The sequence below is a fragment of the Sceloporus undulatus genome, chromosome 5, assembly GCF_019175285.1.
Source record: "Sceloporus undulatus isolate JIND9_A2432 ecotype Alabama chromosome 5, SceUnd_v1.1, whole genome shotgun sequence".
NCBI lineage: Eukaryota > Metazoa > Chordata > Lepidosauria > Squamata > Phrynosomatidae > Sceloporus > Sceloporus undulatus.
This window is the reverse complement of record NC_056526.1, coordinates 71,744,182-71,768,413: the sequence shown is the minus strand read 5'-3', so window position 1 is coordinate 71,768,413 and position 24,232 is coordinate 71,744,182. Positions and strand designations below refer to the sequence as shown.

Here is a 24,232-nt window from a genome sequence, read left to right as displayed (position 1 = left end):
GGTTCCATACTGTTTTCCAATACACAGACATTTGTCAATGTGTGTATATCTTTTTACACATTTTGTACACGTTGTCCTCATTGACTAAAGTGTTTATGTGCATTTCAAACATACACATTTTAGTTATGCACTCTTTTCAGCTATTTGCACATTCCGATGGTCACAATTTCTCAGAAGCACATTTGCTTTTCAGAATGTCTTCACAACCTACTGCTTGGTTGCTCCATTCCATATATATTGCAAATGTTTCCACTAAAATGTGACAACATAAAGTATCTACATTATTTATTGAAATGAGCATTAGCATCGAATTATTACCTCATGAAAATGGCATCCACATTTCCCTTGCAAAAATTCCTTGTACCGTCCCATAGTGATAATAAAAGTATCAACCACTTCATAGCCATATTGTTTGGCTGTGTTCAAAATAGCTTGATTTTCATTCCACAAATTCTGCACTTCCACCTGTAATTTAAATCAAGATGTATCTTATTCTCTCATATATGTACAGTTCTTGGTTACATGAATATACTTTATCACTGAAACAGTAAGTATATGAAATTTGACTAGCGAGAAGATCTGATTTCTTCTGTGCTTGGGAGGTTCAGGTGAACAGTCATGCTAGACCCTAAACACAAAGCACTGTCCCCCAGAGGTGGCAACTGCTGGGTGCCATGCCTAGGCCTCTGTACAGCCTGTTTAGGGTTTGGCATGGCTGCTCAGGTGAGCAGCCATGCCAGACCGTAAATAGAAGGCACCACCCTCTAGCAGCAGCCATTGCTGGGGGCAATGCTGAGGCCTCTGGATTCAGGGTCTTGCACAGCTGCTGGGTGAGTGAGGAAGAAGGATGACACTCTTTTTCACTTGCACAACAGCTGCACTAGTTGCACTGGGTGTACCTCTCCACCAGGTGTACACCCCTTCTGGGATGGTCCACAGCCCCTGCACCCCTCACTGATGCCCCTGTTCTGCATGTAGAAGATTATTACACTGCCTTACCTCCCAGCCTTGTTGCGGGCTGAAACTTTTAAAAACCTTTTTAAAATGTGTGTTATCACACACCTCCATGTCCATCTGGACACATACTGTACTGATCTTGGCATCCTGTAACCAATCTCTACTTCTCTGGCAGTTTTGTATAAGAAAGGGATTTTCTCGTTCTTTCAAAAATTGCCAAAGTATGGGCCGTCTATGGGATGCCAAGTTTGGTACTGGAGCCTATGGACTGGGCACGGAGGTATGCGATAACACCCTTTTTAAAAAAAGTTTTTTAAAGTTCTGGCCCATGTTGAGGCTGGGAGGAAAGGCAGTGCTATAATCTAGTCTTGTGTGTGTGTGTGGGGGGGGGATCTCTGTGCCTTCGACTTATGGTGACCCTATCAATTTCACAGGTTTTTTTGTTAGAAATATTCGCCAGTAGTATTGCTGCCTGCCTCCCTCTGAAATATAGCCTACAGCACCTGGAATTCATTAGTATTCTCACATCCAAGTATTAACCAGGGCTGACCCTGCTTGGTTTTCACAATCAGACAGACTTTGGGTTTTTTTAATGGTATTTAGGCCTGCATCTAGAATCATAGAATCGTAGAGTTGGAAGAGACCACAAAGGCCATCCAGTCTAACCCCCTGCCATGCAGGAAATCTCAATCAAAGCATCCCTGACAGATGGCCATCCAGCCTCTGCTTAAAGACCTCCAAAGAAGGAGACTCCACTACACTCCGAGGGAGTTTGTTCCACTGTCGAACAGCCCTTACTGTCAGGAGGTTCCTCCTAATGTTGAGGCAGAATATCTTTTCCTGCAGCCTGCATCCATTGTTCCAGGTCCTGTTCTCTGGAGCATCCGAAAACAAGCTCGCTCCCTCCTCAATATGACATCCCTTCAAATCTAGTCATTAATCACACTTAAATCAACTGGTGAAATCAATGGGGTTTGAGTGACTCATGACTAACATATATTCCATTGATTTCAATAAGCCTGTTCTAAGTATGATTAGTCTGAATCCAAATGATTTTAATCTCTGGTCTCCTTTCTTCTCTTCCTTCATTTTTCTCCTGTACTCTATTTCTTCTCCTGTGTCCAACTTTAGATTGTAGCAAGGCTGTCTTTTTAGCTGTTCCTTTGGAAAATTCCATTCATATTGCTGGCCTCATAATAATTATAATTCTATGATACTTGCTTTTATTGTGGTACTTAATGGAGCAAACATCAAGGTTTAATTTATGCCAGGACTCAGCCCTGGCATATGTTTTTAATGTCAAGCCTCAGGCTTGAAACATATAAACTAACACCAGATGAAAGAGCCCCTGGGTTGATACAGACTATATTTCTTCCATCACTGAGTTGTGAGGGGAGTTTTCAAGTAAAGAATCAGGAGTCTTCCAGATTCTTACTAAGGTTTTACAGACACCATAGAATGATTAAGAAAACAACCCAGCCTGCCCATTATATACAGGAGTGAATACCCTAGAAAGGAGAATGGGATCTCCCTGTAGGTCTTTGGATGATTTACAGCAGATCAGCAGGGTTTTCTGATATTAGAATTAGTGCATTTCTAACATCTGACAGCCAGTGGTTTCACAACAGAGAGAGCTTGAGAATGTTTTCAATGTATTTTTTTAAAAAAATTGATGGCTAGATCGATCATCAGAGCCTGTAATGAGTAAGTTTACAGTGATGGAGCTGTTGCTGACACAATACATAACCATACTACTGAACTGTGATGTTGTACATCAGAGTATTGCACAAGATGTACTGTTGTGAAACAGGGGTTCTCATTGTGTATTGGATACACTGTGCACTGGGATACTTTCTGCATTTGGGCAAATTGTGCATCAGGACTGTTGTGAAACAGATATACTGCTTGCTCTGCTTGTTCAATGGGCTTGATGGCACAGCCACCTCTTTGTTCCCCTCCTGAGAATATGGATGTTGAGCAGTGATGCAGTTCAACTTGATCCAATTGCAAGGCAGTTTACAGTGTCATAACCTCCCAACAGTATGCCAACAAATGTTTTTAATGTCACTGAGGGCTCATCAACATTTGCCAGAATACTCTGTGCTGCCCCAGGAGTATTTTGCTCTCCCCCCCCCCCCAAAAAAAAAAATTCCATCTGAATCTCTGCCCCTGAACTGCTGCAGCAAAACACAGTGACAATATGCCTTCCTTCCCACATGGTCCCTGCAAGCCAGACAGTACTGCCGCTGGGAGCTCAGGTTGCTCTGAGCTCGGGTCAGAATGAGGCACTAAGCCACATTCTGACCTCAGAGCAACTTATGCCCACAGAGCAACTTGGCAGAGATACTTGCAGGGATTGCATGGGAAGGGAACCACCCATCATCATTGCATTTTGCAAAAGGTAAGCCTTTTTAATGCGGGACAAGGGGTGGAAACCATGAATCAGGTCTGGGCATCATGTAAGCAGCCCAGATCCAAATGGGGGTTTGGGGTTGTGTAGTGTAAAAATTAAGCATGTAGCCAGCCAGTCCAATGACAGTCCTGATTTATTATTTGCCAGCCCAATTTTTCAGTTGCTTTTTAAATGTCCCTGTTTCTCTCCCTGTTCTCACTTTTATAATTTTCATCCTCATGTGAAAACATAGTAAGGAGATTGCCAGTCTAACTTTTCTGGGAGCAGCCACTGAGAAGGCCTTCTCCTCTGTCCCCACTAGTTGTACCTCTTGAGTGGTGGGAGACAGAAAAAAATCTGCCCAACATATCTTAAAACATGGGTAGGTTTGTATGGGAGAATATGATCCTTCAAATAACTTGGACCTGAGGCACATAGGATTTTAAAGGTCAGGACCAGCACTGAATTATGCCCAGAAACAGATCAGAAGCCAGTGGAATTGCTGCTGCTGCTGCTATTATTATTATATTTATTTGTATCCTGCTCTTCTCCCAGAACTAGGACTCAAAGTGGCTTCACAATATTAAAAAACAACACAATTAAGCTGTTGCAACAAGGAGATTGTATGCTCTCTGTAGTCAACCCCGGTTGACAATCTGGCCACATATTCTCTGCCAAAGAGCTGAAGTGCTTCACCAAACTCCAGGATTCCATAGCATCCAGCCATGGCAGCTAAAGTGGAATCATAGTGGTATCACTATGTCGTGCAAAAGTGTGCTTCTGTCTGAATGATCCAAAATACCAACTACACATGACAAAGGACTACATCCAACACTGAACACTTTCACTTGAGTACTAGCACCAAAAGGCTTTTCTCTGCCCCAGCTGCAACCCTGGAGTGGCTCACAGGAGAAGGGACTGCAAGTTGATGGGGAACTGCCCCCTTCCTTGTTTCACTGATGGAAGCAACTCTATGAACAGACCAAGTCCACTGGATCATGGCCCCAGTACTTAGATTCCATGAGGTTCACTAAAATAAACATGAACAAGATATGAATAAACTTTGCCCTCCAAACGAAAATACAAGCACATTAGCAGTTAGGGAGGGGCATTCTAACATAACATCACAATATTTACTAATTGGCTGGCATAGCAGAAGTAATTCATTCAGATATGTATCATTTGAATTATTGCAATCATATTGCCAAATAAAATAAAGATTCAGTTGAAATACAAAATGTTTTTTTAAAGAGATAATAGAGACAAAAGGTAACTTACTGGAGACAGATAGTGCACTCCATTGACGGGCAGGTGAAAGCCCATTCCCAAGGATTTTATCACTACTTGGATGTTTGACAGATTTGCTCTATGGATAAAATAAAATTAAAACAGGCATAATTTATATATAGTTATAATTACTACATATATAGTTATAATTACTACAAATATTTCAGATGGTGTAGCCAGAATGTAGAATTAAAGCAATTTAACTTCTATGACTCATCCTACATAATCTTGGGATTTGTAGTTTGGTGAAGCACCAGAGCTCACTGACAGGCTGGGCTAAATACTTCATCAAACTACAAATCCCAGCTTCTGCAGGATAGAGTCATGGCCTATAATGGAAAGGAACTTTGGAAGCAGTTAGTAAGTTTTCTCTGAAGAACCCAGCCACAGATGCTGGCAAAACGTCAGGAATAAACTCTTCTATAAATTGGCCACATAGCCCAAAAAATCCACAAAAAATATATATCTTGAGATATTGTGTACTGTATTTTTGAATGCATCTTCACACCTTAGAGCTTTTTCTTTCTTTCTTTTTTTGCTAAAACTTAATTTATATATAAAAAACTTAATTTATGCTCACACTGCCAACTTCTTTCTTTCAATTAGTCTCAAAGGTGCTACTAGATCTCTCTACATACTGATTTTACAGATTAACACAGCTATGTCTTTGAGTTGCAAATCTAGACTATTATATGCATGTAGAACATTGACAGGAAGCAGAGGCATGAATGAAGAAAGAAGGGAAAAGGAGGAAGAAATAACATTTTCTTTTACTTGTTTCTTATCCTCCTCCTTAATGAATTATTTTTGTGGGACCCATTCAATATAATATATAATATATTTTAAAATACTTTTAAAAATATGGTGGAGATTTTATGTGTTTATTTTGAGTATTTATACTCCAGTCATCAGCCACAGAGGCTCTCAATGTAGTCACAATGTCATAGCTACTCCTCATCTGGCCACTGAAAGCCACTTTAAAAGCCAGTCAGCCAACCAGAATGATGGAGGTCTGTGCTGCTGCCAAGCAGGGAGGTGCAGGATGACACGGCCAACTCCTGACCACCAGCAAGCAATGCTGCAATGAAGAGTTATGAGAGGTCCCACAGAGGTCCCTGCTTCTATTCCTTGCAGAATTGCATGCTGGCCACATTGAAGTGCCCTGCTCAGTAGATCTCCATTGCTCCAGATGCCTGACTGGTGGGTTTCAGAGGCATTTGCAGTCATAGCAATGGTGCCATGATCACAAATGAGAATAGGAAGCATTTACAGTGTCTTGTGTCTAGTTTATGACATCGTAACCGACTAACAAGATACCAGCCTATAGTTAATTTATAGGTGTTGGGAGTATCATTATAAAAAGGGGAACATGTTATGCAAACATTTTTGTGGGCATCTAGTTGGATAAAAGAAAACTAAAGATATTGAGAATGATACTGTAAACTGACGCAAGCACTTTTAGTGGTTCTTTCTTACAACTAACAGAAAAGAAAAATAACACATACCGCTTGAGCACTTTTTGAATAATATGTAAGTGATTGAAATTAAGCCATTGGACCCCACCAACAACTAATATAGTCTGGCCTGTGTTCTGTAGTGGCTGTGATCTGTAACAGAAAAATAACATAAAACCAAAACCACAAAAGCAAAATATGCCTCAGAAATCAGAACATATGGCAATGTTTTTAACAGCTTTGCATTAAACTTCAGCCAGGCATACTGGCCACCCCTGACCATGAAGGACTGATGTCATTATTAGTTATATAAGACAGTTCTGCATATTTTAAGATTAAGTATTTGTTTTATCTTATTTTCATTGCACAAATCTGTCAGATGCATTGGAAGAACGCAGCATATTTTGTGCCAATGAATATAGGACCTTTCCAGCAATTAATAGGTGTACCGACAACCCATTTACCACCCCAGTTTTCTGCTTTATTCCATGAGTTGAATTTATCAGCCATACCCACAGAGTTTTTGTTTGTTCATTAACTTTGACATTTGGAGAATATGAAGGAAGAAGGCATCTATATAAACTGAAGAATCTCAGGGAGAGTATACTGTTGACTCAGTTATTCTAATTTTAGGTTGTAGTAGTTCTTACTCAGAAAGTGGGAAAATTATTTTTTGGACTACAATTCTCATCATCCCCAACCAGCATGGTCATCGTGCTTGTTGCCTTGGAGATTCAGGGAGCTGTAATCCAAACAATAACTTTTCCAAGTTATTTTTCTCCTTTTCCTAAACATTACAGCCCACTGTGCAAAATGTCTTCCAGAAATTCTGAATCTCACATAAATTCCTTTCTTCTTGTAACTGGAATGCTGGCATATAGCCAGAGAGCACTAGGAAAATCAGCAAATCACTATTAAAAATACCAGTATCTTGACAATAGGAGGTCTAACGTACCTGAGAAGCAGCTGCTCTAGTGCTTTTTCAAATGTTGGTCTTTGGTTTACACTGATCCAAAACTGGGGGTAATATGAGTAGCTGATAAAAGTCTTCCTTTCATTTATGTTATCATAAAACTTCATGTCATGAGCTTTTTGCCATTCTTGCAGAGTCTTGTTCACTCTCTCTATCAGGTAATACATCATTCCTCTGTTAGTTGAATCTCCAATGAAAAGGACCTTTAAAGGGGGAGAAAACCCACAAACAACATAGAATACTTATAACTGCTGTAAATCTAAAGCAGTGTAAATCTATTTGCTTTGGGGCATTCAGGTTGTGAAATGAGGACTATCTATCTATCTATCTATCTATCTATCTATCTATCTATCTATCTATCTATCTATCCCCTGTCTTTCTCCCAGTATGAGACACAAAGCCACTTACAATCACTGATATTCTACACTGATTATTTAGTGTATGCACTACTAAGGGCTGGCACACACCAATTTAGATGCCATACACTACAAGACTTCTTGAAGCTGTCCTGACTATTGAATGGTGGCAGCTTCAAGACATCTTGGAGCATGTCGTTCAGATGCCACATACCCGGAAGCCACCTCGGAGCTGTGGCAGGGCGTCTTAAACCCGGCCCAAATAGGAATGTATCTTTTCCGCTCCTATTTGGGCTGGCTTCCTGGCAGATTGGGGCTGCAGTATGTGCTTGCCGCAGTACCATGGCATTTTAGGTGATGCCGATCTCTTCCATCCCTAAGTAACTACTCCTGAACCACTCACACACCCTGCACGCCCACCTTAACAGCTAACATCTACATCAAGCAAAGGAGATCTTTTCCGCTGCCATTGGGGGCAAAAGGAGGAGGATATTTCCAGCTTGCTACCACTAGTGAGCAAGGCTACGACAAGGAACTGTGAAGAACTGTGGGTTTCTGCTTCTGATTGTTGCAGCCTTGCTTGCTGAAAATGAAATTGTCCTTGTGCCCTTATTGGCGGCTGAACAGACCTCTATTGTCTGCTGCTGCTGCTGGCTATTAAAGTGGGCTAGGGGCATTTGAGTAGCCTTACTGGATATGGAACAGTGATGGACCTGCTGCCACATTGAAGAATTAATGAAGTTTGACACTACTTTAGAGCCTTATTGCATTAAAAACAAACCCAGCAGGCAAACAGAGAGAAGTGTGTTTATCATTCTATCTCCACATCATGTTGAAGAACTTGTGTTCTCTTCCAGTTGTAAAAGCATGGGAGAGGGTGGTAAAAATGTCCCTTGTGCCAAATGGATTTTTCCAGCTTGGCAAAAGGGGCACTTTTAAGACATTTTTTATGACCCTCTCCCACATTTCTATGACTTGAAGAGAATGCAAGTGCTTCAATGCCATGTGGAGACAGAAAGATAAATGCACTTCTCTCCTTTGGCCTGCCAAGTTTGTTTTTAAAGTGTTAAGACTCTTAGGTGACCATAACTGCCATGGCTCTATCCTGTGGAATCCTGCAATTTGTAATTTGTTGTGGCACCAGATCTCAGTGAGATTCATAGTCTCAGAAAACTATAAATTCCAGAATTCCACAGCATTGAGCCATGGCAGTTAAAGCAGTGTCAAACTGCGCTAATCCTGCAGTGCAGATGCAGTCTAGGTTACGAATTTATAACAGCAATATAGAAAGCCAGCCAAGGTAAGTTAAAACAATTGAAGTAAAAAAAAATTTTCATGATCTACACAATCAAAGGGTTTGCTATAATCTATAAACCACAGGCTGATTTTCTTCTGAAATTCTTTGGTATCTTCTATTATCTAATGTATAGTATGTTTAGGTCTGTTCAGATGCATCCACACTGCAGAAATAATCCAGTTTGACACCACTTTCTGGGAATTGTTGTTTTGTGAAAAATTTAGCCATCACTATTTGAGAGCTCTGGTGCCACAGCAAACTTCAAGTCCCAGGATTCCATAGGATGGAGCCTTGGCATTCAGAGTCGTGTCAAAGTGGATTATTTTTGCAGTGTAGATCCAGCCTTCCTTTTCTGAACCCAACATGATCTGACATTTCTCGCTCCATATATGATGAAAGAGTTTTTGGTAGAATTTTGAACACCTCTTTGCTTTCATGGCAAATTAACTAATCGTCTGGTGGTTGCTGCAGTCCTTCATGTCTCCCGTTTTGGGTACTGGGTTGTATATTAAGTGTTTCCAATTTGTGAGCCATTCTTTTGTTTCCATATTTGTTGATAGATTTTAGTTAGAGTTTGAGTGGGTTCTGTCTCCGTAGCTTGAAACAGCTCTATTATTATGCCATCTGCTCCTGGTGATTTATTGTTGCCAAGTGCTTTAGCTGTTTCCCCTACACTTTCTAAAACTGTACAGTATATTCATATTCAAATGCTTCTTCCTTGAATAAATCTGTCATCCTTTGATCTCTTTTATATAGGTCCGCAGCATGTTGTCTCCATCGGCTTTTTATTTCTTCTTGATCATTCAGTGTATTTCCCTGCTCATCATAAAGTATTCTCAGTCTTGGTTTAAAATGCCCTTTGATTTCTTGGGCCTTGTGAAAAAGGTCTCTCGTTCTACTTTTTTTGTAGTTATCTTCTATTTCTCTGCATTGATTGTTATAGTAGTTCTTTTTGTTGCTGTGCTTACGCTGCTGACCTTATTTCTGTCCCCTTTTACTTCTGTCACTTGTCTATCCTTAACTGCTTGAAGAATTTTATCTGCCATCCGGTGGGACTTTTCTTTCCTTTTGGCTACAGAGAGTTTCTTTTTTGCATTCTTTCCATTCTTGTCCACTTTAGTTCACTCTTGCAATGCTTATATGTTCCCTTTCTTGTTTTATAATGCCTAGCTTCTCATATTCCATATTCCTATAATATGTGTTATGCAGCTTCAAACTTTCCTTTCACCTGTGAGCATGTCAACAGCTGAACATCCTTTCGGTTTGAGTCATTGCATCATTAGACACAGTGCTACTCATACTTGTCCTCAGCTCTTCCCCCATAGCTCTTGAGTGCCACCCAGTTTGAGAGTGTCATCTTCTGGCACTATCGCTTGTTTCATTTTGGATTGTCTCATTAAAGGTAGAAAGCTTCAGGAGTGGTATGCCATTACTTTCTTCTATGCAGTACTAACCAGTGTTAGCTATGGTACCACTGCACATTGTCTCTGAGAAATCCTCCACCAGTGTCACACACATGTCACTCTGCTGCTGCCCAGTAGCTGTCTGGCACATTTTGTCTGACTCCTCAGCAAAAGCCTGCCTCATCTACCAGCAGCAATGCTCCCAGCAGCAATGCTCCCAGCAGCATAACCTCTCAGCTTACAGGAGCATACAATCCTACTATCATGGAAGAGGAGTGCCATACTTAGGAACAAATCATAAATGGAAATACCATTACAAAAAACTTCATTTATTTCACTGGGTATCATTATGAATAAGATTTTGTCAAGACACTTGACTTTTAACACCAAAATCCTCACTTAGAAATATATATAGAGAGAAGTCCCTATTTTAGCAGGTGGAGTTCAAGTACTTTAGCAAATATTGCCTTTTTATATTTCCTACTCTTAATCATATATTGCTGAGAGGATTTTTATTACAACATTCAAATTTAAATTGCTTTTTAGAGAGATGAATAAAATATAGGCTCCATCTCCTTTCATTTACAATTTAATTATGCAATTATGTATACCTGGTTATTTGAGTAACTTCTTATTATTCATGAGCTACTCCTTTTTAGCTTTCCCCCCCTGAGAAGTTGCCATGTAGCTTAATTAAAGTGGTATGCTCCAGCAGATCATAAAACTACCATGGTAAAAATTAATTAACCATAAAGTTATATGAGTTTTTGTCACACAGATGTAAAACAAATTCAAGCACTTTCTATTTGGATTTCATCCCCCTACCCCAATCCTGTAAAATCCATGCCAGTTCCCAAGTGGATGCAGTCTAACAGATGTAATATAGCCTTCGTACAGTCTGCATTAATAAGGAGTTCAAAGACAAATTCTGACACATAATATGAAACAAAATGAGTAAGAAGGAAAAAAGAAACAACCCCAAACCCACCTTCTCAAGCATAAATCTCTTTCATTCTCTGCAAATGACTGATTAACTTTGCTAACACCCCATTAATCTACATAGGTTCTGTTATAAAATGCTGTAGGGAATTTATAACCCCTTTTCATGTCTCAGCCAATCTGTGTCTATACTCTCACCACAGGTGGTCCTGAGTTAGTGCTGACAGAAATAACTCAAGCGCAAGATCACATGCACAAAAAGTGAAAAAGCGGTTCAGATAAAGGCAATTACAACTATTAGTGGGAAATGATGCAACAGTGAGCTAACAGTCCACCCCGGCTACATTATGGGCTCCCAAAGAACCTGTGCTCATCAGTAGCCATATCTATATGGTGTCCCAATAAATGCAGCAATGACTTCAAGCATGGCTTTCCCAGGCAGCAATATATTCCTTCTTACCTTAAGAGAAAGTACAGTGGTACCTCAGGATACGAAATACCCAGGTTACGAAATTTTCGGGATACGAAAAAATCCCATAGGGAATTATTGTTTCGGGTTACGAATGTTTTTTCGGGTTACGAAAAAACTTTTGGTGCTTTTTTCGGCTTTTTCGCACGGAATCGCGGCTTTTCCCCATTAGCGCCTATGGCAATTCGGCTTACGAAGGCTTTTCGGGTTACGAAAGCGGCCGGGGAACGAATTAATTTCGTAACCCGAGGCACCACTGTATTTGCTATTATAGCTTTAACTATGTCAGATATTTTGAGATGGTTGAAATGCCTAGGCTAAATTGGTTCATTATAGCTTCACTCTTTCTGTTATCCCAAGCATTTCTCATGGTTCCACTATGCAACCATCTCTCATTTATAGAAGACATAAAAGAACCAGGGCTTCTAGACTGAAAACTGGAGAGGACCTTTGTAACCTTAATGGTTGTGTGGAAGTGGTTGTGTAGAAATTCAACAGGTGTTGCTTGCCAAATGATCATGTAACAAAAAAACAATTGTTGGCATTCCCTCTTCTACATAGACACTGTGTTGTACAGAAGCCATCTCTAGTATTTATTCTGGCAATCCTAGAAAATACACACATCCATATATAATATATATACCTACATAGGCCAGAATCCTGTTGGCTCGCTATGCCAGTATTTGCAGTATTTCATGGCCTTGCAGTGGTGGTGAAGGAAGACACACAAAATCTTCTAGTTCTGAGCAGCCCGTTTCTGCCATGCCTTCCTTACTTCACAACTGCTGTGTCCACAGCCATTTCCTTCTGCTGCTAACACTGGCATAGGGCATCAACAGAATTCTAGCTTCATTAACTCAATGGACTTGCTGGATATATTTATTTCAATGTATGCTTTCTTAATTTGGATAACATTTAGAAAAATCTGTAGTGCTTTTCTTACTTACATCTGGAAACTTGTACCACCAGACATTTGTCCCTGAGCCACAGATTGCTTTCAAATGTTAGACAGTCACACCATGCTTATTAAGACGACACTGCATTTCCAAGCATAACAGAATCTTCACTATTAGAAAAGTCAGTCTAGTGAGGTCCCCGTCTGAGACCTACACAGGGATGTGAAAAAAGATTAGTAGGTAGAGGCAATGCCATGCATTAGGTATCAGGCAAAAGAAACAGTGTGCATGCAAAGGGTGTCCATCCTGAATGATAAAACATAGTGCTGGTTCAACTGAAGTCAGTCATCCAACACGGAGGTGCTACCTGGGTTAATTTTATTTGGTGCCTGAAGGCTTTTGAATGAAACCTATTAAAAATTGTAGTGCTATAGAGCATCTCCACACAAGAAAAAAATTGCTGAAAGTCCCAGGTTTGCTCCCGTATAAACTGATTTATTTTGGAGATCTCTATGATTCAGGTGAAAGCATTCCAAGAGAACTCACTGCATTATCAAGGAGCTGTCATTCTGATTCTCCACCACAGTTTAAATCAATCCATTATTGCTTAAAATGAACCATTCCTCTCCATGGCTGTCTGTGTTATGTCAGAACTACCTATATGATGACCATCACAAAGAAACATAGCAATTTTTTTCAAGATCCGGATTCAACAGAGATAATGTGATAAAAAGAGGAGTGCTAGCAATAATGGTTAACTAATGCTAAAGCACTTTTTTTTACTATAACACCTGAATAATAATTAAAAAGGGCTCAGTGGAAATCGGTAAAAGTCAGTTTCTTAAATGTTGCTTGAATCTACACATGAAACATGATCAGTGGAAGGGTGAGAAGGAAGAACATAAGGGTGGCTGGGCAGGAGGGGTGAAAAACTTGAATTACAAAAAGAACTGGAAAGTTTCAATACTCCCAGGGACTTTTTTTCTTTTTTGGATAAGCTCACAGTTAAATGGGAATAATTTCAGTATTTCCATTATAATATAATATAATATAATATAATATAATATAATATTATATATATATATATATATATATATATATATATATTAGTATGTATCCATCTATATATATAAGACAATGCTTTCAGTGAAAAGATAATTTGATTTTTTAATAAAGTGTTCCTATTCCACATTTATGACTTACATATACCTTTTTGCTTTCCACACATTGTTGCAGTTCCAGTTTGCTGAGGACAGGATATTGACAGTTGTATGGCTGCCATGTTATTTGTCTCCAGTCACAAGTTCGGTTGTCAGAACAACTAAGACAAGGCACAATCCATTGTCCTAGGAAACAAATTATCATCATGCATTCATTTTTATTTGGACTTTGGATACATCCCACTTAGGTTTTTTTCTTGTTAGGAAGAATGCAAGGCAAGTAGTGGTACAAAAACTCCTTCCATTGCTGGTCCAAGTTGCACAGGAGCTCTCTTTGTGCTGTACACTTTCCTGGAAAAAGTTCACTACTGTGAGAGGTCCCATTTGACTCAGAGTAGCTCCGGGGGAATAGCAAAACAAACAAACAAACAAACCAAAAAAGCAAAAGCTGAATAGATTTGCCACCCCTATGGGTATGGATTGGTTCACCAGCCACCCTCGGAGAAGGGATATCTAGGAAGACATCTTCTTCCACTAAGCCAGGAAGAGATGTATATATGTAGATAAACATACATAGTGTTCAGCAAAAAGGAATTTTCCTTCACTCTGCCCAAATAGTGAAAAAAAAGTTGGATAATCAAGGATAATGTATCCTGTGGAGAAAATGAACATGACAGAACAGCTCTTAGCCAGACAAGCAGGAGAGCCTTCTCTCCATTGCATCTGCCATCATCCGGTCTCCAAGAGAGAGAAGAACCTCTGGACTTGATCTCCTTCCCCGTTGCCATTCCCTTCTCCTTTTGTGTCATGTCTTTTTAGATTTTTAGCCTAAAGACAGGGAACTGTCTAATTAATTAGCTCTAAGCCACTCTGAGAGCAGGGTATAAATGCAATCAATCAATCAATCAATACTTATCATTTGGGAGCAGCAAGAATTGATGATCTGATTTGAATTTGTGAATGATCAAATATGACCTGTAGAAGGGTGGGCAAATAACAGCCTGCAGATTACATGGGACCCTTAGGAGTTTATCACACAGGAGGAAAGTGCCCAAATCCTGGGGATAAATGGGGTTTAAATCCATTAATATCCCACAAGAGCAGGATTGTTTTCAGATGACGGCGCACGACTTTGGCATTAACCCGACATTAACCCATACAAAAAGCAGCAAAATTGCACCGCTTTTTAACTTTAGGAAAATCTCAAAGTTAAAAAACAAAACAAGTTTGCTGCTTTTGCACGGGTTAATGTCAATTTAATGCCAAAGTGCCCCAGTATGTCTGAAAACAATCCTGCTCTTGTGAGATATACACAGGATTTAAACCTCGTTTATCCATGGGATTTGGGTGCTTTGCCTCCTGTGTGATAAACTCCTTGGGGACATTTTTGTGACACTCAGACCCCCCTGGGGTTAAACCATTTGCCCCAAAATGTTCTCAAACACACTGTAAGTCACTCTTAAACCTTATTTTATAGCTAAGCAAGGCCTTTTAAATAACAGGAAGGTTTTAAAGGCCTTTTTTGGGTCTAAAATGATTCAGGGAGGCACATACCATTTAGGGCATTAGGGGAATGTGGGGAGCAACATATTTTTGAGCCAGAGTTTTGACAAGGATGCAGTGTCCACGTTTTCCTGGGGATGAATGAAACCCCTAGAGTCTAACAGCTACCAACTTCTTACATACAATATATTGATATCACCTTATAGCAGGTATGAATAACTAAACATCTGCTTATGCATATAGGCATGTACTCTCACTAAAGTTGCATCCACACTGTGGAAATAATCCAGTTTGACATCACTTTAACTGCCATAACTCAATGCTATGGGATTCTGGGAATTGTAGTTTGTTGTGGCAGCAGAACAGAGCTGTCCTGTGATAAGTACCAGCCAAAACTGTTTTCCTTTTGTTAAAATTCTGCTTTTTAGCCTTGTGTGATAAAGTCCTAAGATTCGGATCCACTTTTTCATAACAAGCACCCTTCATTCATTTCTTAAAGAGTCATCAGCTGTTGGATAGTCAAGGCATATGTGAACTTTCCTTTAAATATCCCCAGCAGCAAGTTGTAAGCATTTCTTTAAATTTATGTTCAACTTGGGATCCCTCAGCTTCTCTCTTTTTTGGCTTCCAGTGAGAGATTTAAAAGATAATCCATTCCAATGGGAGTATGAATTTATTTCTGAACAAATAGAAAATATATCAGGAACAAACCTTTTGTGTCCCCTGCATCACATGCTTTTAACTGTGGCTGTGAAATGGTTGACAAATAGTCAGCAGAGAGAGGCTGCAAACCACAGGATTCTTCAGGATGTATTAATGAGCCACAATCCTGAATTAAAATATAAACATACTCTTGGTTAATATGTGACAATAACTAAGCAGTATAACATCTCAATTACAAAAACAGGTTCTTCTTTTCTATTTCCTGCCATCCAATGTCCATTTGTTGGAGTTAGTTGGCATACAGTGAATCTAGAATCTGTGTCAAAGCTTACCACTATTTGTTGTGCTATTTTCCTTCTTCATTTAAGCAACAACAAAAAAACCCAAACTCTTAACATCGATAAGAAAATAGCAGAAAATGTGGAAAACATGCTCAAAACGCCTCTAAAAAGTAACTTTTAGCAAAAACGTGTACACTGAAAAAGGGATACAGATTGTCCTCACTTGCTATGCTTCTTTTGAAATGCAACCTTCTTATGTCTTCATTACCAAGCCAAGAGCTTTTCATGCAATTCATTGTGTCTGATGTCAGATCCATACCTGTGTCTTTCTATAGGGCTGAACTATCCATAGTCAAAATATTGTTGCTTCAACAAATGCACAGTAGTCCAGTTATAGTGCCACATCAGCTAAATGGTGTCACTAGGGTTGGTGTCGCCCGGTGTGGTAACTTATGGTGTCACACCACATTGACTTCCTGCTATACCACACCATACAGAATCCTTAGTAATGTTTTTTGTTCCAATGTTACTCAAAAATTGTAATTCTCATATATCACTGAATGTAATGATAATAGTTGTGACATAAACAACTAGTACGATTAAAATTATACTTTTAAATTATAGCATTATATGCACAGCCTAAATGTATTTATATATCCATTGTTGCAAATGCTTAAAGTGAAAATTTGGTAAAATGTGATGTTTTTAAAGAAAACTTTAAATGGTTTCTCTTCATCCTGGAGAGAGTTGACTAGTGAAGTGCCGCAGGGATCTGTACTCGGCCCTGTGCTAGTCAACATCTTTATCAATAACTTGGAGGAAGGAATAGAAAGCATGCTGATTAAATTTGCAGATGATACCAAACTTGGAGGGGTTGCTAATACCCCAGAGGACAGGGTTAAAATTCAAAATGACTTTGACCGACTAGAGGGCTGGGATAAAGCTAACAAGATGAATTTCAATAAGGTGAAATGTAATGTCCTATACCTAGGCAGAAGGTCCTATACCTAGACAGAAAAAAAAATGAAATGCACAGATATAGGATGGGAGGCACCTGGTGTAGCAAGGTGGAGGTAGAGAGTGAGAGAGTTAGGAGGGCTGAGGAGGACCAGGTGGAAGAAATAAGGCAAGATACCCTGGGGGAGGGGGCAAAGGCAGAGGGGGCGGGGCACCAAGAGAGTATAAAGGAAGAGGAGAGAGTCTGCGTGGGGAGAGGGAGAAGACGCGGAAGAGGTGGGCGCGGAGAGGCGGTCGAGTTGAGAGAGGGAAAGATAACTTATAGTCCCCAGAGAGTGGGAAGGCCAGTATCGCTGGTGGGGAGAGCGAGCCCCAGGAGACCTGGACCCCACGAGGTTGTGAGGTTGGTAGACCCTCGGTTGGAGGGGGACTTCAGGCTCCCCGGAGAAGGCGAGTGGCGACAGCAGGACCCCAATAGTTTGGAAGGGGAATGGTGGGACGCTAAAGGAGGGACTTGGGAGCAAGGGCCCCAACCTCAAAGCTGGGAGAAAGCGGACAGGGAAGCGTTGGAAAAGCATTCCGGAGGCAAGCGGTGTGAGGAGCCTTCAGCCGGATTTGACGAGGAGACCTGTGAAGGCCAGAGGTCTACAGCCTAAGGGTGAAGCAACTTAAGGCTCAGTTTATTTTGACTCTTTATTTTGTTGCCTTACTTGTTGCCAATAAAGGCGTTAGTGTTGCTGCAAATCACCTGTGTTCTAGAAAGTTTGTTTCCCACGTGGTGGATCGTCGGCTTGTTTTCCCATCATGCAACCAGCCGCGCCAGCCCCGCCCACACCTGGCTACCCAACAGTTCATGTGAAAGGAATCTAGGAGTCTTAGTAGACCACAAGCTGAACAGGAGTCAATAGTGTGGTGTGGCAGCCAAGAAAGCCAACACGATTCTTGGTTGCCTCAACAGTAGTCTAGATCAAGGGAAGTGATAGTACCACTTTATTCTGCTTTGGTCAGGCCTCACCTAGAATACTGCTTCCAGTTCTGGACACCTCAGTTCAAGAAGGATGTTATCAAGCTGGAACATGTCCAGAGGAAGGTGACCAAAATGGTGAAAGGTCTGGAAGCCAGGCCCTATAAGGAGTGGCTTAGGGAGCTGGGAATGTTTAGCCTGATGAAAAGAAGAGGGGACATGATAGCCATGTTTAAATATTTGAAAGGATGTCATATCAAAGAGGGAACAGGCTTGGTTTCAATGTTACCAGGGACCAGGGCAAGGAACAACAGATGCAAGCTACAGGAAAAGAGTTTCCATCTAAACATTTGGAAGAACTTCCTGACAATAAGGGCTGTTTGACAGTGGAACACACTTCCTCGGAGTGTAGTGGAGTCTCCTTCCTTTGAGATTTTTAAACAGAGGCTGGATGGCCATCTGTTGGGGGTGCTTTGATTGTGAGTTCCTACATGGCAGGGGGTTGGACAAGATAGCACTTGTGGTCTCTTCTAACTCTTATGATTCCATGATTTATTTGTCCAGATGTTTTCAATTCAGCTAGTTTTTTTTTAAAAAATGACAAAAATTATATTTAAAAGGATATCTGACTCCTGATCACTTGAAGAAGATGAGAGCAAGTATATAGTATGCAAAGGAGGACCAGTCTGTTACGATCAAAGGCAGTTTTAATATTGCCTTGTAAAATGGATTCATCAAAGGTCAGGCATTCACATTTACTTTAACTTCACTTTAAGTTAACCAAGGATTTTATTAAGAGCATGTGGATAGGTCAAGTTCCTTACAGATATGCAAAGTACTATAAGGTCCCTAACACTTTATCCCAAGATGAAAGTTGACAAAAATTTTAAGGCTGTCAAAAGTATGAGTCACTATAAGAATGAGAGGCAAAGATTTATCTTTTTCTAGATCCTCTTATTTTTAAAAGGTAATCAGGAGAACTAGCACTTAAATGTCTGGAATGATTTCAAAAGAAAATTAGGCTGATGTAAGCAGCCATAGTCTTATTATAACTAAGAAGGTTTGATATAGGACAGGAAATGAGCATCTAGTCAAGCTGACTTAGAAGGATTTGGGTGCACTTATAGTGCACTCTTGTCTATATCTTCTAAGAAATAAAGTCCACTTTGTTTACTAGGTTTACTCATAGGTAAATGGGTATAAAGTTGCAGCCTGATTCACATTGCCAGTGCTTCCAAAAACCAAACACTTTAAAGATTTCCTTAAAAGGTTTTCACAGATATTTGGGGGAGGGAGTCTGTCTATCTTTGTTAGTTTCTAATGGTGTCATTTCACTAGCACTAAGCATAAAATGCTCCTGGATACCTAATTTCAAACTATGCACAGGGAAAGAATCTGTTGCACTTATAGTGCAATTTTTAGAGCACAATCTGTTGTACCAGTAATAGCACAAGCAGGACCATAAGAACAAGTAAGCCACCACTTGTTCAACTAGAAAAATCAACAGAACTCCACTAGCATACAGTTTTCTCCACTAACAATGGCCAGAAAGTTCATACAGGATTCTGGTGCTTCACTGGCCTCCATCTGTCTGTCTGTCTGTCTGTCTGTCTGTCTGTCAAGCTAACTAGCTATCCATCCATTCATAAGAGTAACATAGTTCAATATGTAATAAATGGATTACATTTCAGTATCATGTTTCCACAGTATTTATTTAAGCCCAGTGTCTAAGTGAAATAATGGGATCATGTTCTCCAGAGAAAATATGGTATGCAGAAGTGTGCCAATATATTTTGAATGTATAATAATGATCTGCTGACATAATTACAACCACATTTTCTAATGGATAATTTAAAAGGAAAAATATCCAGAAATACTCATTTATGTGCCAGCAGTCTTCTTAAGGCTGATCTGAGGTTGTATATTCTCTAAACTACATGAGCTTCCTTTGGATTAATTCACTGCAACTTCTTTATTAATAATAAATAATAAATAAAGTTTTTATTTATATCCCGGTCCTTCCTGCGATCAGGGCGGCTTACAACAAGGTAAAAACAGCACTACATGAAGCATTAAAATACAAAAAATACATTAAAAATACAATTACATCAGCCCTCCATTCAAACAATAAAAATAACAGGCAAAAAAGCCCCATAGCCCAACCTCTTGGCCACAAAAGAGGAGGGAGGCCCACAGGATTTTAATCGGGGAATGCCTGTTGGAACAGGAAGGTTTTCAGGTCCTTCCTGAATTGGGCCAGGGTGGTAGTGGAGCGGAGCTCAGTGGGCAGCGTATTCCAAAGGACTGGGGCAGCCGTGGAAAATGTCCTCCGTGTGGTGGAGGATAATCTAGCCCCAGGTACTTTCAGTAAATGCTGCCCAGACGTTCTGAGGGTGCGAGGCGGAATGTACGGGGAGAGACGGTCCTTCAGGAATCCTGGGCCCAAGCCATTTATTAATCAAGCTTAACAGCAACAACATTAAAGATGCTAGCCTGGGAATATGCTTGCACATTTTGCTCACCTAAATACACATTTATATGCTGTCTTTGGCCTTATTCTTCTGGAAGGTGGCCATTAAACACACATATGTATACACACACACACACACACACACACACACACACACACACACTATTCATTTGAAAAGAGTTCAAAAGAGTTTTCATGTTAGTGCCAGTCAAGCCCTTCTCTCTTTCTCTTTCCAGTTCTGACTCTTGCCAACTACCCCTAACTTTCATTGCAGGCATTGCTGATTATTCTGTGTGGCCCAGTAGTAGAACGTTTGATCCTGGTATTAGCTTTCTTGGCCCACCTTTTTAACCTGTTCTTCAATAATAATTTGATGTACTTATGGAGTTAAGGGTTGCAGAGCTACAAATCAGGTTGATTTGGGTCTAATCTGCCCTGCAAAAATAATGCAGTTTGACACTGCTTTAACTGCCATGCCTCCATCCAATGGAATCCTGGGATTTGCAGTTTGTGCTGGCACCAGACCTCCCTCAGAGGAAAGGCTAAATATCTCACAAAACTGCAAACCCCAGAATTCCACAGTACTATTTCTGCAGTGCAGATCAAACCTAGAGCTAGTTTGGCCCTGCCCAGTTGGTTATTACACACCAGTGGCCTATGTTTATGACCAGCGTCTCATGAAGACACCCTTTACAGATCTGGATTTGGTTAATTAATCTGACTCTAGCTCAACGCCAACTATTTGCAGCTCTGTTTTGTTTTCTGCCTGCATCCAATGAAGTGTGGGCATACCATCCGACATGTAGCTCTAGCAAATGTTTCTCACTGAGCAGATACTTGCAGAGCTGCTGAGAGCTGGCACTCTGCCTAGGACACTGGGGCATATTTTAAGTGACATGTTTAACATCAGATGGAAAACTTGAAAGTAAATGAAAAGGATTTATCACAGATAGCACTGTATATAAACCATAACTGAACATACTCTAAATTGATTTACAAGTGATTTCGATGTGTTGAGTTTTAGAAACAGGCTTTATAGTCACTCTCTGATCTATTAAAAACCACATTTTATTTTATAATACAGCCGCCCCTCCATTTTCGCAGATTTGGAGTCTCTGTCCCTCAGAAATATGCGAGGGACAAATGGAGGGTGACAGAATGGGGCATGCACCTAAGGCATATGTGCAGCAGAGTGTGCAGGAGTGTGCCGCCATAGGACTCAATAGGAACTCCAATATCGATGATCTTCAATTTTCACGGTGTGTGTGTCCAGAACAGATCCCCGCAAAAATGGAGGTGCAACTGTACAGTACATTGTTTGTCCTTCACCTCATCCCATGGCCATTGTCCCTTAATCTTGAGAAACAATAAGCATAATAAGGTGTTCAAGGGAACAACAGGAAACAGAAGTACTGATTATATTAAAAGAACAACTTGCTCTGTAGATTAAAGTAAGCACAAAACAGATGTATTCTTTGTACTTTATAGGATCAGGGAATTACTCAAACTGGAAGCAGTAACAGTAATCATTTTTTTCAAATGATTTGAGTTGCAGGTTACACAACAGATTGACCATGTTGCCCATAGCCTTTAAGGCCTAGTTGTTGGCTGTGTTCAAATGGTTTTTACAGGCTTCTAAATCACTACACAACCAGCAGTACTTGTTGCCTGAGGAAAAATAAGAAACAGAAAAATGAGTGTATATAACATGTTGTATATAATATTCACTTCTCTGGGGGGGGGGGGGGACCTATCTCCAACCTCATAGTAATGGTGGTCCAAAGGGAATGTCATCATTGGAATGTAGTAACTGAAGTTTTCAAGCAGCCTTACATGCCAGACATATTTGAAGATTAGAGGAACTGTATTATTCTTTACCCTATTCATTTGTGACTACCCCATGCTATCACATTTTAATCAGATCAAAATGAAATTACCATCTGCAACTAATTGTATTTCTTTGAAACAAGAAAGATATGAATTCCTCATGAAATCGTTTTAGCTCTCTGTTTAGTCAGTGTATGTCCATTTTCCTACAGAACCAACATAAAACGAAAAGTGATTAAAATATAATATGAAAAGTATACTAATAAAATTAGTCAGAGTGATCTCATAAAATCTGCAAGAGTATCTCATTGCAAAGAAATAAATTGTGAGCAGATGGATTAGCTCCAATCTATTTATCTAATCTATTAATCTAACAGCAAGCGAGAAATAAATGCCATCATAATTGGCATTGTGGTTTCTGGCTCTCCTAAATTAGGGTGCCTCATGTTTTATCTGAATGCTCTACACAGTCACATTTTGGGCTTTCTCCAATAACTTCACAAATCCACCCAACAACAACAGAATGATATCTTCACCGCAACAGTGAGCTATGTTACATTTTTCTTCTAAGCTTTTCCCAAGCAATGCACCACCATCTTGAAACTTATGAAATTTTGGTATGATCAGTAAAGTCCACGATTCTTCTCATTAGGATTTCTCAACAGTTGAAAAATATTTTTAAATCATTTTTTAAAAATATTTTCAAATATTGTTTCTATCCCTAGCTGTATCATGTTTTTCACCAGAGAGGCAGTTGGTCCCAATAACATACTATTAATACAAGTTTATGAAAACTGAAAGGGAATAGTAGTCATTTTATATTCTTAATTCCTTCTATTGCTGTTTGTTCTCTTTAGGGAGAAGATCAAAACAGATATTTGCTTCAGCACTGGAAAAGGTGAGACCATACCTCCAAGGAAAGCATGACCAAATGTGGCCTTCCATAAGTTGTAGGACTGATAGCATTCTAGCATTAGTTATGCTAGGCTATGACTACTGGGAGCTGCAATCCAACAACCTCTCAAGGCCACATTTTCTTGAACCTTGTACTAAAGGAATCAAATTAAGAAATTTTCTTCTTCTTTAAAGTAACATAAACATGAAAATGAAATTACATTTCTGACTGGATGAGGGAAGCAGTAGCTTTACTCATCCTGCTGATTTCAAGTTCACTACAACACACTTATAATCAAATAGTTTATTGTAAGATATATATTTCTACAGTATGCTCTTTGTCAATGATCATTAAAACAGCCCAGTCTGTTAGTATAAACAAGGATAGACTGTAACTGCAAACCAAACTGTTCCCTATTGTGTGTGTATTTATGTGTTGTTCAACGGCTACTGCAAACCATTAAATGTGTTGTTTAAATCAGTTCCTGCAAAGCCAGTTCTCTGGATATTTGAATTAGTCCTCTGGGTGTGTAAGCATCTGGAGGAGCTCTTTGAACTAAATATGTTCTGATAAAAAGTTGGAAAGGAAGCAAAGACAGCATCAGGCAAACGCACAGGATTAGGCTTCTCTCTGAGGTTGTTCTCCCACACAATGCCACAGGCCCAATTAGTTCCTGCCCTCCATGGAAAGGTAGGGTGGGTTACACATGCGCTGAAGGAGAAGGCTAATGAAAAGCATGCTTGATTCATTAGTCAACAGCAGGCATTTCTCTTTGTTCATGTTTACAGTCTACTCTCAAACATGCTTCAAGCAGATCTAAGCCAGAATTGCTTTGAAGTTTTTTTTAATATCGCAAAGGACCCATATCACCCACAACTGTTATGCTTGAAAAAAAAGTTAAGATGTATGCTTTGCCATCCCATTTGGCAAATTAAGAAGGCACATGTTGGGGAGGAGAAAATCCCTGTTGGGCTGCTGCAAAAGGGGCCCTCCCACCAATAAATTTCCAAAAAAGAAAAAAAAGTAACTAGAAGCTTCCTCATCGATCTAATTCCTCCTCTTCTTCTTTCTTCCTCCTCTCTTTCTCAG

The 24,232-nt window shown here is 39.9% G+C and overlaps 1 protein-coding gene across 5 annotated transcripts in view; it reads right to left on the bottom strand.

Annotated features, from left to right (window-relative positions):
- The window catches only part of CPED1 (cadherin like and PC-esterase domain containing 1), a 125,579-nt gene that overhangs the window by 4,938 nt on the left and 96,409 nt on the right, over nt 1-24,232 (bottom strand). For 4 of the 5 annotated variants that reach the window (XM_042468490.1, XM_042468489.1, XM_042468488.1 and 1 more), the window contains exons 18-23: nt 15,798-15,915; nt 13,633-13,769; nt 7,046-7,266; nt 6,142-6,243; nt 4,628-4,715; nt 319-465 (exon numbers count right to left, since the gene is read on the bottom strand). In XM_042468490.1, the coding sequence (XP_042324424.1) occupies nt 319-465; nt 4,628-4,715; nt 6,142-6,243; nt 7,046-7,266; nt 13,633-13,769; nt 15,798-15,915 (813 nt within the window). The remainder of the gene's footprint in view (nt 1-318; nt 466-4,627; nt 4,716-6,141; nt 6,244-7,045; nt 7,267-13,632; nt 13,770-15,797; nt 15,916-24,232) is intronic. The other variant, XM_042468493.1, reaches the window with a different exon arrangement.